General features: G+C 30.8%; 2 protein-coding genes across 2 annotated transcripts; both read left to right on the plus strand.

Annotated features, from left to right (window-relative positions):
* The first annotated feature begins 1274 nt into the window (after positions 1 to 1274).
* Positions 1275 to 4183, plus strand: LOC145754663 (thioredoxin-like protein 4A). Its single transcript, XM_082570764.1, has 3 exons — positions 1275 to 1403; positions 1840 to 1967; positions 3766 to 4183. The coding sequence occupies exons 1-3, from the start codon at positions 1275 to 1277 to the stop codon at positions 3917 to 3919; spliced, it is 411 nt and encodes a 136-aa protein (XP_082426890.1). The 3' UTR covers positions 3920 to 4183.
* Positions 4184 to 4406: 223 nt separating this feature from the next.
* Positions 4407 to 13307, plus strand: LOC145755899 (3 beta-hydroxysteroid dehydrogenase type 7-like). The gene is made up of 5 exons (XM_082572133.1): positions 4407 to 4505; positions 4999 to 5187; positions 5421 to 5633; positions 5873 to 6016; positions 13086 to 13307. Exons 1-5 carry the CDS (start codon positions 4407 to 4409, stop codon positions 13305 to 13307), a joined length of 867 nt encoding a protein of 288 aa, XP_082428259.1.
* The last annotated feature ends 2114 nt before the right edge of the window (positions 13308 to 15421 follow it).

A 15421-nucleotide genomic window follows, 5' to 3' on the forward strand; every position in this document is an offset into this window, starting at 1 on the left:
AAGTGCTAATTTCAGTTTTTATTAACTCATTTTACAGTTTTATTTTCAATTATTAATTTTCATTCAATATTTGGTCTTTAGTATTTTTGTGTTGTAAACAATGTGCTCATTTAAGTGCTAATTTTTACTATATTTGATTTTGTGGAAATATTAAGAATAATTTACTTCTATTAAACTGTTTGTTTATTTAAGTTTAAGATTAATTCCATTGTTAAAAAATGCATTTTAATGAGGAAGTGTGCATGTGCTTTACTAATATGTAGTTTTGTGTAGTTTTTAGTAAGAATCTTTAGGTTTTAATGTTGTTATTTTCTATATATATTAAATGTTGGCAGAGAACCTCTCTTAATATAAAACTTTTGCATAAATGACAATATTAAACATTATTTTACTTGTATCTTATTAACCTATAAAAACATTTTAACTTCTTTATTGCTTTATATGTGCTACAATAAAGGCATATAGGGCATGGTTTTAAATTTTCTCTTGTCATATATTTAACCAGTTAAAATAAATTTTAAAGATGTATGTCAATTAGTACTAATAATATTTTAATGAAATTTGGAATCTTTTCTATTATTTGGACCCAGGACATTATTTGACTTGCCACCACTGTTGTATGTTAACCTAAATTTTATGTAGTTATTGTAGATGTGTTTAAAGTGCTTGTATATTATGCAAATATTAATTCTTCACCGCTTGCCAAACACTTTGTAGAAGCGATTAAAATTCCTAGTTTTTCAGCAATATTGTGTTTTATTTGTAACAATACTTATAAGATCATGTTTAAATATCCAGCAATGTTAAATATTATTTAAAGTACTTTACTGGAACATGTACAATCTTAACAATTCTTTCTTTCCCACAAAAAGACCTAAGCAGACTTAAGCCCAAACTTGGACAAATAAATTAAATTTAAGAAAAGTTGCCCATAAACAACTTGTCTCCTAGTAAATGTATAGGGTCATCTTTAAAACAAAAAATTTACTGTTTTCTTAACAATCCTTTAAATTACATTTACAAGCCTACACCTACACACTTATTTTTTATAATATTTATCTCTTAAGATTTTTTGAGGATAAACGTTTACGCAACAACAGATGTTTTAACAAATTGGATACACACAAAACAGCGTAAACTTTTGCTCGTACAAAATTTTGGGATTTTTAGTTTTGCGAAAAATTTTACGAAATTGCACGAAATAATAAAACCAGTTTAAAAAGTTGTATTTAAATGATATATTTGGTAGTGGTTGGTGTAGTTGAAAGGTAACCATGTCGTACATGCTTCCCCATCTTACAAACGGCTGGCAAGTCGATCAATCGATCTTAAACGAGCAAGAAAAAGTTGTCGTGATTCGGTTCGGTCACGATTGGGACCCGGCCTGCATGAAAATGGACGAGGTATTTAATGATTTTAAATATAAATAAGTTCAATAATGTTTAAGTTTTGTTACGGCGTCAAAATTTAATATTTTCACGTATTAAGAAAAGATATTTTAAACAAAATTTTAGGTAAACTAGGCATAAGTTTAATATTTTTGCTGAAAAAGTGGATTTGTGTTATTTTCTTTACTAGACTTATTTTCTGCGTTTAAAGAAAGTTTAATTAATATAAATTTATTAAAGAAAATTAAGTTTCTATAGAATAATATGCTGTGTAGTGTTAAGGTCCCATAATTTTAAAACAAAACTAAAAAAGAAAATCTTTTATTGATAAAATTAAGTTTTTTTTGATCATTCTACGAAATATTTAATTTTGACATTTATACAACACAAATATTTTGCTTTAGAATTCTGTATGTGACATTTTAATAAATCAACAATTTTTAATGTTTAGACCTTGTATAGTATAGCTGACAAAGTGAAGAACTTTGCTGTTGTTTACTTGGTTGACATTATTGAGGTGCCAGACTTCAACAAAATGTACGAATTATACGACCCTTGCACAACTATGTTCTTCTACAGGTTGTTATTTACAGAATTTAATTTTGATGGTTTTGTTTTAGTATTGGGTATATTGTTAAGCATTGGGTATATTGTTAAGTATTAGGATGACTAACTTCTGGTTTGGGGTTCAATTCCCATTGGTTCAGTGAACCGACAACATGGGTAGTGGTCAAAACACTTGGCTTCCCTACATGAGGTCCTAGGTTCAATTCATACTGCTCTCACGCTGTGGCGCCCCTGAGTAAGGAGCTATAAATGATATAAACTTCTGCTGAACCAACGAAATTTAATCAAAGCACATAAACTTTAATAATTTAACTTTATGCAAAGTATTTATATTCAGTATTTTCTACTAAAATTTGTAATTATCTTTTTTTTTGTATAAATATTAGAAAATTTTTTAAATCTTATTTTGTTTATTTTTTTAGATGCCAACATGAAAGTTGAATGGATTAAGTGTGGTGTCATGGATCATAGTAGTCTCATCTCTGCCGTACAAGGATGTTATGTGGTTTTGCATAAGGCCAGTGTTGTCACTTACAAGGAATTAGTTCCTTGCCAAAAATTATGGAAAATAAATGTTGGAGGTAGGCATTGTGATGTCATAAGTGATGGGATTGTTATAACAGAATCTGACAACATTTGTTTTAGAACTTAAATGGTGCAGATTTTTGTTGTTAAATATATTATGATGTCATATAGGTCAGGAACAATGAATGTGTTAAAGGCTTATTGTGCAAAGAATCTCGGTTATTGTCTCTACACGAGCTCAATCGAGGATTTCGGACCGAACCATGGAACCACTAGTGGGTGCTAGTGAAGACACTATTTACTGTTACTCTTCTGTGACGTCATACGGGAGGATAAAGAAGGACACGGAGGAGCTCGTACTGGAGTGGAACGAAAAAAAAGATGAAAAATGGAAACATTTTAGGTAAAGTCACGTTTTTATATTTGTTTTTTTTTCACATTTTTATCCTCGATGTGGAAAAGTCGTATAAGCGACCCAAACATAGAGTAACAAAATTTACCAACCCAGTCTCGAGTTGCCTGTAGCAGTTTGAGATATTATAAATAATAGTTGTCCAGTATTTAGGTTGCTGATTAAGTGCTGGCACAGCATGAGTTCATACCATTTATAGCACCTTACTCAAGGGCGGTAGGGATTGAATCCACAACCGCATGGTAATGTAGCAAGTGTTCTTACTACTTTTTTTTTATTATTGACGTCATAATGTTTTGTAGAAACTGGTCACATGCGCACTTAGAGGTTCTGGTATTTATGGCAAGAATGACAAAGTCACCAAATCGATTCTTTTGCGCCATCTTGCGACTAAAGTGATCAAATCTCTCACTCCACCAGAGGCACTACAAACTCGAATGTACATTGAAAACGTGGCTTGGTGTCACATGATCGCGGCCACGAAAATTCAGGTAAGGTGCTATAAACAATATGAACTCCTGCTGAGCCAGCACTTAATCAGCAGCATAATTATCAGGCAATTATATTCTATAATATCTCAAACTGCCACAGGCAACTCGAGACTGGGTCGGAGTAACAGATGTTACTCTATGTTTAAGTCGTGCTTTAGACTTTCCCACATCGAGGATAAAGATATATACAAAAAAAAAATATCCCGAACTACCAAAGGCAACTAAAGACTGGGTCGGGGTAACTGATGTTGCTCATAGTTTAGGTCATGAAGTCAATCTTCCCATATCAAGAACGAATAAATACATGGAAGTTTAACAAATCAAATATTAAAATTAGGTTTAAAATATTTACAAATTATTAACTGAATAAAATTGTTTTCAGGAACAAGCACATAATGATCGATCTTGGGACGGCAAACAACAACAAGATTAACTGGCCGTTGGAGGATAAACAAGAAATGATTGACATTCTAGAGACAATATTTAGGAGGGCAAGAAAGGGGACGGGGTTGGTGGTTTCCCCAAAGGATTACTAAACAAAATATCAATATTAACGAGTAGGAGTATTCTAAAATTTATTGGTTTGTTGTCAGTTTAAAAAAATGAAGTTTATTTAAAACACAAAATTTTAATAATTTAATTTTATGCGTGGTATCAAGTATTTATATTCAATATTTTCTTTATAAAATTTTAATTTTTTTTTCAATTTCTATTTGATTTATTTTTTTAGATGCCAACATGAAAGTTGAATGGATTAAGTGTGACGTCATAGATTGTAGTAGTCTCATGTCAGTCGTACAAGGATGTTATGTGGTTTTGCATATGGCCAGTGTCATCGATTACAAGGAATTAGTTCCTTGCCAAAAATTATGGAAAATAAATGTTGGAGGTAGGTATTGTGATGTCATAAATTACGTCGTTGTTATATTAGAATTCGACAACATAGTTTATTTATTCTAGAACTTAAATGGTGCAGATTACTACAGCCTATTCTTTAATATATTATGACGTCATATAGGAACAATGAACGTGCTGGAGGCTTGTTGTGCAAACAATGTCGGTTATTGTCTCTACACGAGCTCAATCGAGGCTTTCGGACCGAATCGAACCATGGAACCACTAGTGGGTGCTAGTGAAAACACTATTTACTGTTACTCTTCTGTGACATTATACAGAAGTACAAAGAAACCGCGAAGGAGCTTGTGCTGGAGTGGAACGAAAAAAAAGATGAAAAATGGAAACATTTTAGGTAAAGTCACATTATTTTTATTTTTTTTTTATGTCTTTATCCTCGATGCGGGAAAGTCGAACAAGTGTTCCAAACATAGATTAACAATAGTTAGTTCAACCTAGTCTCAAGTTGCCTGTGGTAGTTTGAGATATTATAAATAATAATTGTCCGATAATTATGCTGCTGATTAAGTGCTGGCTCAACAGAAATTTATATTGTTTATAACACCTTACTCAAGGGCGCTACAGCATGAGAGTAAGGGGGATTGAATCCACGACCTTATGGTGGTGTACCAAGTGTTCTACTACACCACGCTGTCGGTCTACTCGGCATATAATTGTCTGCTTTTGTTCTTTTTATTATTGACAGCATAATATTTTGTAGAAACTGGTCACATGTGCACTTAGAGGTTCTCATATTTATGGCGAAGATGACAACTTTACCAAATCGATTCTTTTGCGCCATCTTGCAACTAAAGTAATCAAGTCTCTTATTCCACCAGAGGCGCTACAAACTCGAATGTACGTTGGAAACGTGACTTGGTGTCACATGATCGCGGCCACAAAAATGCAGGTAAACAAAACTTAGTTGTTCACTGCTTTAATATTGGGTTGGTGTGCAAAAGGTTTCTGGTTCGAGCACCACCACAGCCGTATATAGCTCCGGTTGTAACTAATATGTCTCAGCATGATCTTACTGAAAGATTAGGTTTTAAGTTTAGTGAAAAATATTGGTTTATATTTTGGTTATGTTTATTAATTTTAAAGAAATAAACTTGTACTCTGACTATAACTTATATTGTACAGGAGTCCCCTTCTTTGTTTGGGGGAAACACCTACTTTCTGTGTGACGACACCTCTGAATTATCTTACCTGAGATTGAACTTGAAATTCTACGAGCATTTGGGTTTCAACATCCACAAGAGGGAGCCAGTGTTACCGTTTTGGTTGTTTATCCTCAATTCAACGTTGGTTGTATGGTGTTGTCAGGTGCTGGGTTGGTTTGGGATCAAAAAAGATGTAATTATTTAGTTTATTGAGTAGATTTTAGCTGGGTTACTGTCATAAAGGTTTTACTGAAAAACATCGACATAAATTTTGGTTAAATTTCGTGGTCTAAAACTTATCTCTTTGAAATAAACCCCATACCTATTTGAATAATACTTTGGTAACGAGGGTCAGTATGTTAAATTATTGCAAGTGTTAAACGTTTATTTCATGTATAATACTTTTAATGACAACTATTTTATGGTTTTTAGCCCAATATTACCCCAAACATGGCCAAGTCGTCCTGCACAAGATTCACCGTCTCCAATCAGAAGTTTGTGGAACATTTTGGCTACAAACCAAAATTTAGTTGGCCTGAATCGTTGAATATAATGAAGGAATATGTGAACAAGATTGTAAATGAAGTAGAAAATAATAACTTGAAAAAAATAGATTAATTTATATATATGTGATTCAATTTTGTTGGTATGTTTGTATTAGAATTTTTGTTGTGAAATAAAATAAAGACAACGTGCAATAAACTTTTTTAGTCGAGGATAAATTATAAAATATGTTTTGCCAGTTATGACGTCGGTCGTAAATACGTCATCCACTCTCTGTATATAAACAGCTGACGCACGTGCCGCGTTATTTAAAGTTGGAGGTTTTGTTTCGAAGGTTGTTTTTTTTTTTTTTTTTTTTTGTATATATCTTTATCCTCGATGTGGGAAAGTCGAATGCGCGACTTAAACATAGAGTAACATAAGTTACTCCGACCCAGTCTCGAGTTGCCTGTGGCAGTTTGGGATATTATAGAGACTATAATTGCCCGGTAATTATGCTGCTGATTAAGTGCTGGCTCAGCAAGAGTTTATACCGTTTATAGCGCCTTACTCAAGGGCGCTACAGCATGAGATCAGTGGGGATTGAACCCACGACCTCATGTGTGGTGTAGCAAGTGTTCTTACCGCTACACCACGCTGCCGGCTTGTTCTTGTGTACTTGTGTAAGTTCGTGGCTAGTAACTTTACTTTAGTGAAATTTAAAGCAGCCATCTTTAATAGCAGATTAGAAAACACAGAATTGCTAACTTTACTAAAGATTTATTGATTTAGAAAATTTTGGCATTTTTTAAAAATTAATATTCGTTTAACTCATTTTTTTAATAAATGGTTAAATTTGTTGTATTTTATTTAATTTTTATGTTTTAGCATAAAGTGAAAAGTGTACGGTATTTTATGTGCAAATCTAATGTGAGTAATTTTTGGATTCAGTTTTCCAAACTTGAATTGTGGGTCAGCTGTGTAGGGACTGAGGTCAAGAAAAATCTAATCATAAAAAGTATCGACTCCTAAGGGTGCTCTTATCCAAATAATATGGCAATAACGTATAAAGTATAAGTCTCTAATGTCTAAAATAGGGTTTAAGACCCGTTAGAAATGGTCAAAAATAGCAAACCGAATCTACAGACAACATCTATTTATTAATCAAGCACGTTCATCATATAATTATCCCGAAAGTTACATTACACATATACAAAACGGTATTACACGTACACACTACAAAAATCTGGTTTCTAGGTTACATACATAGCGATAAACATAATTACGAGTACATTACACACAAAAAAAACGTCTTTCGTATATCGACTACATCCTTTATAATGGTATTTAACTGTTAACTAATTCTAAATTAAAACTTGGCAAAGTAAAAATAGGTGTGTGTTTTAGGAACCAAAAAAATATACTACCGTTAGGAAATAAAATCGCGCAGAAAAAAAACAAAAACGGAGAACTGTTAATCCACATTTTTACATCAAAAGGGTTACACTATTAACCCTTATTCTATGAAATCTATAGAATAATACAGTACGACTGAACAGGAAATTAGGCACAGCTTCCACTGGCTCTACATAACAAATAGCGACAATGTTTTACAGGGGCACGCGAAAAATATACAATTGGACCATGTTCAATATAATAACGAATAAATTTAGAGCGTCTAACTGCCTTATGGGCGTTAGACTTGTCCTTGAATAAAGGGGTTAATTTGTTTGTCCCCTTTATAACCTGTATATATTTAAATATACATAAATACAGTCTCTATGAGTTTTTTCATATCAATAAGTCTTTTGTACGGTGTTTAAACCGCACGGGATGGTAGCGAGTTTGCACTGTTTCGGTTCGCCGAACGAAAGTTATTATTGTACCTGCGAGAAGGGGTTTCTTACGTATTTCTTTTGTTTACCTCATCGAAATCAGCTGATTTTAGTTGGAAACTTTTTGTTTTGGGTACCCCAGTGGCCAACATGTGTGTGATTGTCCAAAGCCAAACAGGTTTTCTTGTCGTTCGTCGCGAACCAGCATCAAGTCTGGTTTGAGGCTAGGAAAGCCTTGGCATTGGAATTGATGGAGATGCTAAGCGCTTTCCTACAGTTGGAAGAATATTATTTGTGTGGAGTTTTTAAACATTCGAATTTTTATTGCTTCTTGATGGTATATTTCAAGTGAAATAAAATAAACATTTATAAAAATATGTTGCTAATTATTAAATTTAAAAAAAGTATTTCGCAAACCTCAAAAAATTGTAATGCAAGACACTTCGGCCCAGACAGCTCGAACCGTAAATTTTAGTCTAAAGCAGCGGAGCAGAAGCCCGTCAAAAAAAATATTTTTCGCGTAGTAACAGACGATATTGTAGACGATTTTTTTTAACTAAAAGATGCAAAAAAACAATTTCCTTAAACAAAATTTGTTTAAAAATATGTTGTTATTTAGTTACCGTGTTAATTTACACTCAAAAGCTTTTAATAAAATGTATAGAGTTAGGCAACAATGCGAAACTTGAGTTGTCGTCCAATTTCGGTGTTAAATTTAAAATTTTAGGCGCTTTTAAGCGACACTCGCAATTTCTCGCACTTTCGGGCAACATCAAAGCATTTTTGCCGAAAACGTTGCTATGAGCAGGTGTTATAACGCGAAATTCTTTAAATTAAGTCAAAAGGTCGTTTAGTACATCCTGACTTAATCTCACTGATTCAGGATAGTTAACAAAAACCCGCCAATTTAAATAATATTTTTACAAGTTTTAAGGGATATATTTAAATAGTAAACATGCAAAAAAAAACAATTTATATTTGCAAATTATTTAGTGAAAACATTTTTATAATATAATTGATTTTAATTAAATATTGTTTTAAATAACAACATTTAAAAAATGATCAAAACTTGCATTGCTTTTGTAACTTTAAAGTGCGCTACTTTAAATCGTTTTTTTTTAATAATTTTGTGTTATTAATTAAAAAAGTTCACATAGGAAATAAATAACAATAATTTTTTGCTAATTTTGTAGCAATAAATAGTTATATGATGATTTAATTTCTTTAAATATTGGTCTTAAAACACGAAATACGAGACCCGCTGTTTCTCTTTTTTTTATCGCTTGAAAGCGTTTGACATTTTCTTGTTTTAGTTTATACTTTGATATAACTTGACACGGGCAAATAACTAATAACATATTTATACACATTATTAAGTATATAAAGTATGAATTAATGTTTTATTTCCTTTCAATATTGTTCAGAAAAACGGCTTTGTTTCACAAAATACGTGATATTTTAACGCATTTTTTGTTGCCAAAAACCACTTGCTTTTAACCTCATTTTTTTATAGGATTTAGTTTGTGTAAATAAAAAATGACACAATAAATGAAAGACAACATATTTTTGCACATTATTCATTTAAAAATTTATTGATTTCATGCTTATTTTATTTCAAATACAATAGACAACTGTTCATGAATACGCGAGAACAAAATATTTCGGTAATTAAACTGCAAACGCCCCGCTTTTTAAAAAAAATTTTCGGGCTGATCAAAATGTCTGGTTACCAACAATTTTATTTACACTCATTTGCTTGTAAGTGGCCAAGATTGGAGAGTTTTTAATATTTTTGTTGCATTTTTTTTGGTAAAATGCTGTTGGAAATATTTGTATGTTAAAATTTCAAAATTACATAAATTATTTAAAAGTATTTTGTTAAAGATTATGGGTTAATCTTTACTTAAGTTTATGTTGATCCATACTTAAAACTACAGGAATTTTTGCCTTGTAGACAATCTTGTAGACCGCTATATTAATAGGTAATTCGTACTCGGAGCTTTTACATAAATTGTGACTACTGGTGGTCGCTAGCTACTATGTGCACTGACGTCGATCCTGGGGGTGCAGGAGGTCCATGCACCCCCATTTATAATTTTAATAAGTGTTGACTGTTGAATATATGTGTCACCACTAGGTTATTTGCAAATGTTTCATTTTTTGCGTATAATTGATAGTTATATAAGCGATTTTTTTTGATATGTTGCCAAAAAGTGGCATATTCTGCTTGCCACGTTGTAGATTGTCTAAAACTGGCATTATTGCAAAACAAATACCGATTGTCCAGTGCCTTATTTTACGTAATAATTGTACTTCAGTTGGTTAAAGACCAATGTTGTCTGCTATCTTTGCGAATATTAAATTTAAGACTGTTAAGAGTTAAGTTTAATGAGCACTTTAAAACGGATTTTTTTAGCGAAGATTTTACTATTTTTTGGCACCCCTAAATTGATTGATATTTTTTTGGATTGACGCCCACGACTATGTGTATATATTTCTCTTTAAACAAATAGATATTAGATGTATGCAAAACTTAATATATTTAAAAACACAGCTTTTAAACATTTGTAGTAATGGAGAAAAAAATTTATATACAACAAAAATTGCGTTTCTGATAAATTTTTATCAGTTGTTTTTTAAGTTACTGTTGTCGGCGTCGCACTGTACATAAAGTATAAGTGGTAGCTTTGATGTTATAGCAATGTTTATTAGTTGATTTATTCTTTTAAAGTCTTTGTAACTAGAGCAAGCATAGTGGTTGGCCTTTATAATTTATAATAAGGGTAACGTCTGTATTTTGTTACTTTACTAAGGAGAAGTGACATAACTATCTAACTATATTTCTGCTTATGGGAAAAAATAGTTCCTTGCTATAAAAGAATATATTTAAGAAAAAGCGTAACTTAAATTTAACATGGTTTTGTTTTAAACTTAATGCTGTAACTTAACAGTAAAACTTTTTTAAACAATTTAATGACATAAAGCTAATAACACAATATGATTTCAATTACAATATAAATTTAACTGTTTTTTTGTAAATTATAAAATGATTTTTAAATGATCAGATTGTAAGTTCGTCTAAGTTTTGTTGGTTATTTATTTCATGTTTAAATTACAAAAGTTTGTTGAAGCTTGTAAAAGGCTTAATATAAAGTCATTTTAGTTGGCATAGCTAAATGTGTTTTTAAAATATTGCTAAAAAATTTCTCTCATGTCTGGCTTAGTATAAACCACCCCTAATCTAGGGAAAAAAATATCTATACAAAAGGTTTATAAAAATAGCTTAAATATTTCTACACAAATGGCTTGAATAGTGCAGACATGCTTTGTGTAGTTGTGTTAAAATTGTAGTAATTTATTCTTCAAGTTTGGCTTATTTACTAAAGCCGGCAGTATAAACCAAGTTTTAATCTGGCACCAAAAGTAATTTTAACAAGAGGGTTGGAATGGCTAAAATTATACTACAAGCTTCAAGTTTGGGTAGTTTTTATAATATTGTAGTCATTTACTCTTCATGCCTGACTTATTTACTTAAGCCAGCAGTAAATACAAAGTTTAAGAGAGTTTTATTTGAAGTAATTTATATTTTTGTTATTATTTACGTTTTTTTTTAAATTCACATATAAGTTTTATTCGTATTTCGAACTGGCCTTTTAATATCACTTATGTTTTGCCTACGTTACTGTTTGACTTTAAAAAAACAGCTATACCAACTAATTGCAGCATAGAAAACACAAGGTTGTTATTTTTTGATTTTAATATTATTTTCTGTATGCCATCTTGTATAAGAGCAGTGGCTTTGAATAAAAGTTTTTGTTGTATAAAATAACATCCTTGTTTTGGGTATATAGTGGCGATATTTCTTTTTTTGTACATATCTTTATCCTCGATGTGGGAAGGTCAAATGCATGACCATTTGTTAACTCGATCTAACCTCAACTTGCCTGTGGCAGTTTGGAATAATATAGATTTATAATTGCCCGATAATTATGCTGGTGATTAACAGATTAAGTGCTGGCTCAGCAGAAGTTCATACAGTTTATAGCGTTGAACTAGATAATGCAATAAATAGTAAAAAGTGGTTATAGATTTTCTTATTGTAAAAATATGGATTAGTCTTTGCCTATCATTAACTTAAGCTGTTGAAACAAAGTTATGTGGACCTGTTTATATAACTTTAATTATACATACACGCTTTGTAGCATTTTAGTTAAATTTTATAAAAAAAATCAAGTGTAAATATTAAAAAATATAACAATTTATGTTGTCTACTTAAAACTCTAACACAGTAAAATAAATTGTTTTTTTATTTTTTTATGCTTAAATTTAAATTGGCAATCTGAAATTATTAGTTATATAAAGAAATTTTTAAATTTGTTGTTACTTGTAGGCCCATTAACCAAAAAGTAATTAACTTTAAAATATGTTTATTGGTACATTCAATAATCAAGTAGTGAGCTTGGTGGCTGGTATCTATTTGTAATATTAACTTAATTGTTAAAGGTTTATAAATGCTAAGGATTGTGTTTGTCTTTTAAAAAAAAACAGAAATTAGTTTGCTGGCAATAATTAATAGTTTTTTTTGTTACAAAATTTTTTTTTCATTTTTGTGCTAGTAAAAAGAGTGCAGGTATTTGTGAGATTAACGTATTTTGATATTTTATTTTTATTTAGGTTTCAGCACCAATCACTTTTCTGTGTTAACAAATATTTTCTGTGACTACGTGACTTTAGAAAACAGCCACATCATCTAAATCGCAGCATAGACAACACAAGGTTAGTATTTTTTATTGTTGTTAATGGTTTTGTCTTTGTTTTAGTAAAACAGTAGCGTTAAAAAAAATGGAAAATATTTTTTTTTGTCCATAGCAATTTATTTTTTAGAGGAAGATTAGACCCCAACTTTAAATTAAACAAAAACTTGTAACTTTAGAAATAGACAAAACCAAATTCTTATTTTGTGCAATAGAAGATTATTACTAAAGCATTATATTAAAAGACTATTATTAAGGCATTATATATTAACAATTTTCAAAACCCGAATATAAAATTGCAACTACTAAAATATTTAAATTTTGCTGGAACTATGTGAGTTAAAAGCATTAAATGTATTTGTAACACTTTGTAAAAAATAAATACAAAAAATAATTTTGTAATCATTTATTTTTGTATTTTAGTTTTGTTCTATTTGCACTAATTAGTGAAAAATTTTAAATTAGTTAACCAAAACATAAATTTTGTGTTTTATTTTTAAGATAATCTGCTTAAAAGATTTCTAAACACTATCTTGTTATTGAATGAATTTTTGTGCTTTCTAACCTTCAAAGTTGTTCGAAGTTTTTATTATGGAGGAAACTGAATCAGATGATCCAGTGTTGCCAAACAATAATGATCCAGAGTTGCCAGCCAATAATAACCCAGAGTTGCCAAACAATAGTGATCTAGAGTTGCCAGACAATAATGATCCAGAGTTGCCAGACAATAATGATTCAGAGTTGCCAAACAATAGTGATCTAGAGTTGTCAGACAATAATGATCTAGAGTTGTAAGACAATAATGATCCAGAGTTGCCAGACAATAATGATCCAGAGTTGCCAGACAATAATGATTCAGAGTTGCCAGACAATAATGATTCAGAGTTGCCAAACAATAGTGATCTAGAGTTGCCAGACAATAATGATCCAGAGTTGCCAGACAATAATGATCCAGAGTTGCCAGACAATAATGATCCAGAGTTGCCAGACAATAATAACCCAGAGTTGCCAAACAATAGTGATCTAGAGTTGCCAGACAATAATGATCCAGAGTTGCCAGACAATAATGATTCAGAGTTGCCAAACAATAGTGATCTAGAGTTGCCAGACAATAATGATCTAGAGTTGTAAGACAATAATGATCCAGAGTTGCCAGACAATAATGATTCAGAGTTGCCAAACAATAGTGATCTAGAGTTGCCAGACAATAATGATCCAGAGTTGCCAGACAATAATGATCCAGAGTTGCCAGACAATAATGATCTAGAGTTGTAAGACAATAATGATCCAGAGTTGCCAGACAATAATGATCCAGAGTTTCCAGACAATAATGATTCAGAGTTGCCAGACAATAATGATCCAGAATCGAATTTAAATACTCAGGTATTTTATTTGTTTAAACCTAGATAAAGGTTTATATTTAAAATTTCCCTAAACCATCTAATAGTACAAAGTTACTAAATATATTTAAAAAAGGGTTAAAGGGGAACAAATTTAAAACTTTATGACTGTTATAATAACATTAATCCTTAAATTTTATTATTTTAAGTGTTTGGATAAGGTTGTGTTACTATAGTGATGTTACATTTATTAAAATTTAAATTAAAATAAATTTTGCAGCCCTTGCAAGCAGGACCAGTTAGTTTAAATATTTCTGGCGGCGATTTTGCTAAAATTTCAAGGAATTTGCCTCCAAGTAAGTTGTTTATTAATTTTATATGATTGGGTTTGCCTGACAATAGAAACTAGGGCCAACATTACGAAACTTGTTAAGTTAAAGGTTCCACTTCAAATGAAAATAAACAGAAAAAATCCTCTGCTTTAAATCAGGTTTGAATTTTAAAGTTATTAATAAAATGTTGGGGTCACGTATGTTGTCCAGTTCTAGACAAAACATAATTACACTACGGCTCTCCTAAATTCTCTTATCTGATTTACGATGCTGGAGAATTCTTACGTATGGACAATGGTTCGTCAGAATTCTTTGCTATGGTTAACGGAATGTTGTTTTCTCTTTGTTTGCTACTAATTAGCAACAAGCATACTGCCTGATTTTAGACCTAATCGAACTTACAACTGTTTAATTAAACTATATTACCCTAAAATGTAGTTATTTATGGTGGATGTATATTATTATTGCATTTAATGTTAAATAGTTACACTTTTACAAGTAGAAAGAACACATGGAAATTCAACACAAAACATAATTTTACTTCGGCCCTCCTAAATTCTTTCCTACTGATTACGGTTTGAGAGAATCCTCTTTTATGGTAAACGGCACTTTGTTTTGTCTAGAGCTGAACAACATACGTGATCCAAATGTTGTTATATTTATACTAAAGGACCCAGTTTAAAAACTGCTATTGATTGGGTCATAAGACCTTGTTCTACAATTAATATGATTGGTAATCATTAGAAATGATTGTAGTTTTTTAAACCAAGTTCTTATTCTTTTTTAGGAACAACCTAAAGAATCACAAACTTTAGATCCATGTGAGGTTTATCCAGAACCAAGAAGAAGACAAAATAAAGGTAAGTTTTATTCTTGTTTATTTTATGGAAGTGTTTGTAATATTTTTTTAAGATCCATGCTTGTCTATGATCTGTCTATGATAATATAAATATATCATCTGGTCAATAACATTATATAATTTTAAACACTGATTTAGTTTGGGTAACGTAACTGTAGAATTAGGCTGTAAAGTCAACTTTTAATAATAATTAAATTGTTTAATTGTCACTAATCTTATTATTAACATAAAAAATGTCGGTTGTTGTAAAATATTTATTACCATTCAAAACTAACTTTTCAGGTTTTAATGTAATTATAGGTGAGCACAGCTAACCTAAAAAGTAACTTTGTTAAATGGTTATTTGTTACACAACATATTAACTTGTTATCACTGCTT

The sequence above is a fragment of the Corella eumyota genome, chromosome 6 (assembly GCF_963082875.1).
Source record: "Corella eumyota chromosome 6, kaCorEumy4.1, whole genome shotgun sequence".
NCBI classification, from domain to species: Eukaryota; Metazoa; Chordata; class Ascidiacea; order Phlebobranchia; family Corellidae; genus Corella; species Corella eumyota.

Excerpts from the sequence above, each read along its gene's own strand:
- LOC145754663 (XM_082570764.1), top strand. The coding sequence starts at position 1,275 with ATGTCGTACATGCTTCCCCATCTTACAAACGGCTGGCAAGTCGATCAA. Across the intron at positions 1,404-1,839 it reads CCTGCATGAAAATGGACGAG|ACCTTGTATAGTATAGCTGA; the intron begins GTATTTAATGAT and ends TTTAATGTTTAG. Across the intron at positions 1,968-3,765 it reads ACAACTATGTTCTTCTACAG|GAACAAGCACATAATGATCG; the intron begins GTTGTTATTTAC and ends AATTGTTTTCAG.
- LOC145755899 (XM_082572133.1), top strand. The coding sequence starts at position 4,407 with ATGAACGTGCTGGAGGCTTGTTGTGCAAACAATGTCGGTTATTGTCTC. Across the intron at positions 5,188-5,420 it reads TCGCGGCCACAAAAATGCAG|GAGTCCCCTTCTTTGTTTGG; the intron begins GTAAACAAAACT and ends TATATTGTACAG. Across the intron at positions 5,634-5,872 it reads GGTTTGGGATCAAAAAAGAT|CCCAATATTACCCCAAACAT; the intron begins GTAATTATTTAG and ends TATGGTTTTTAG.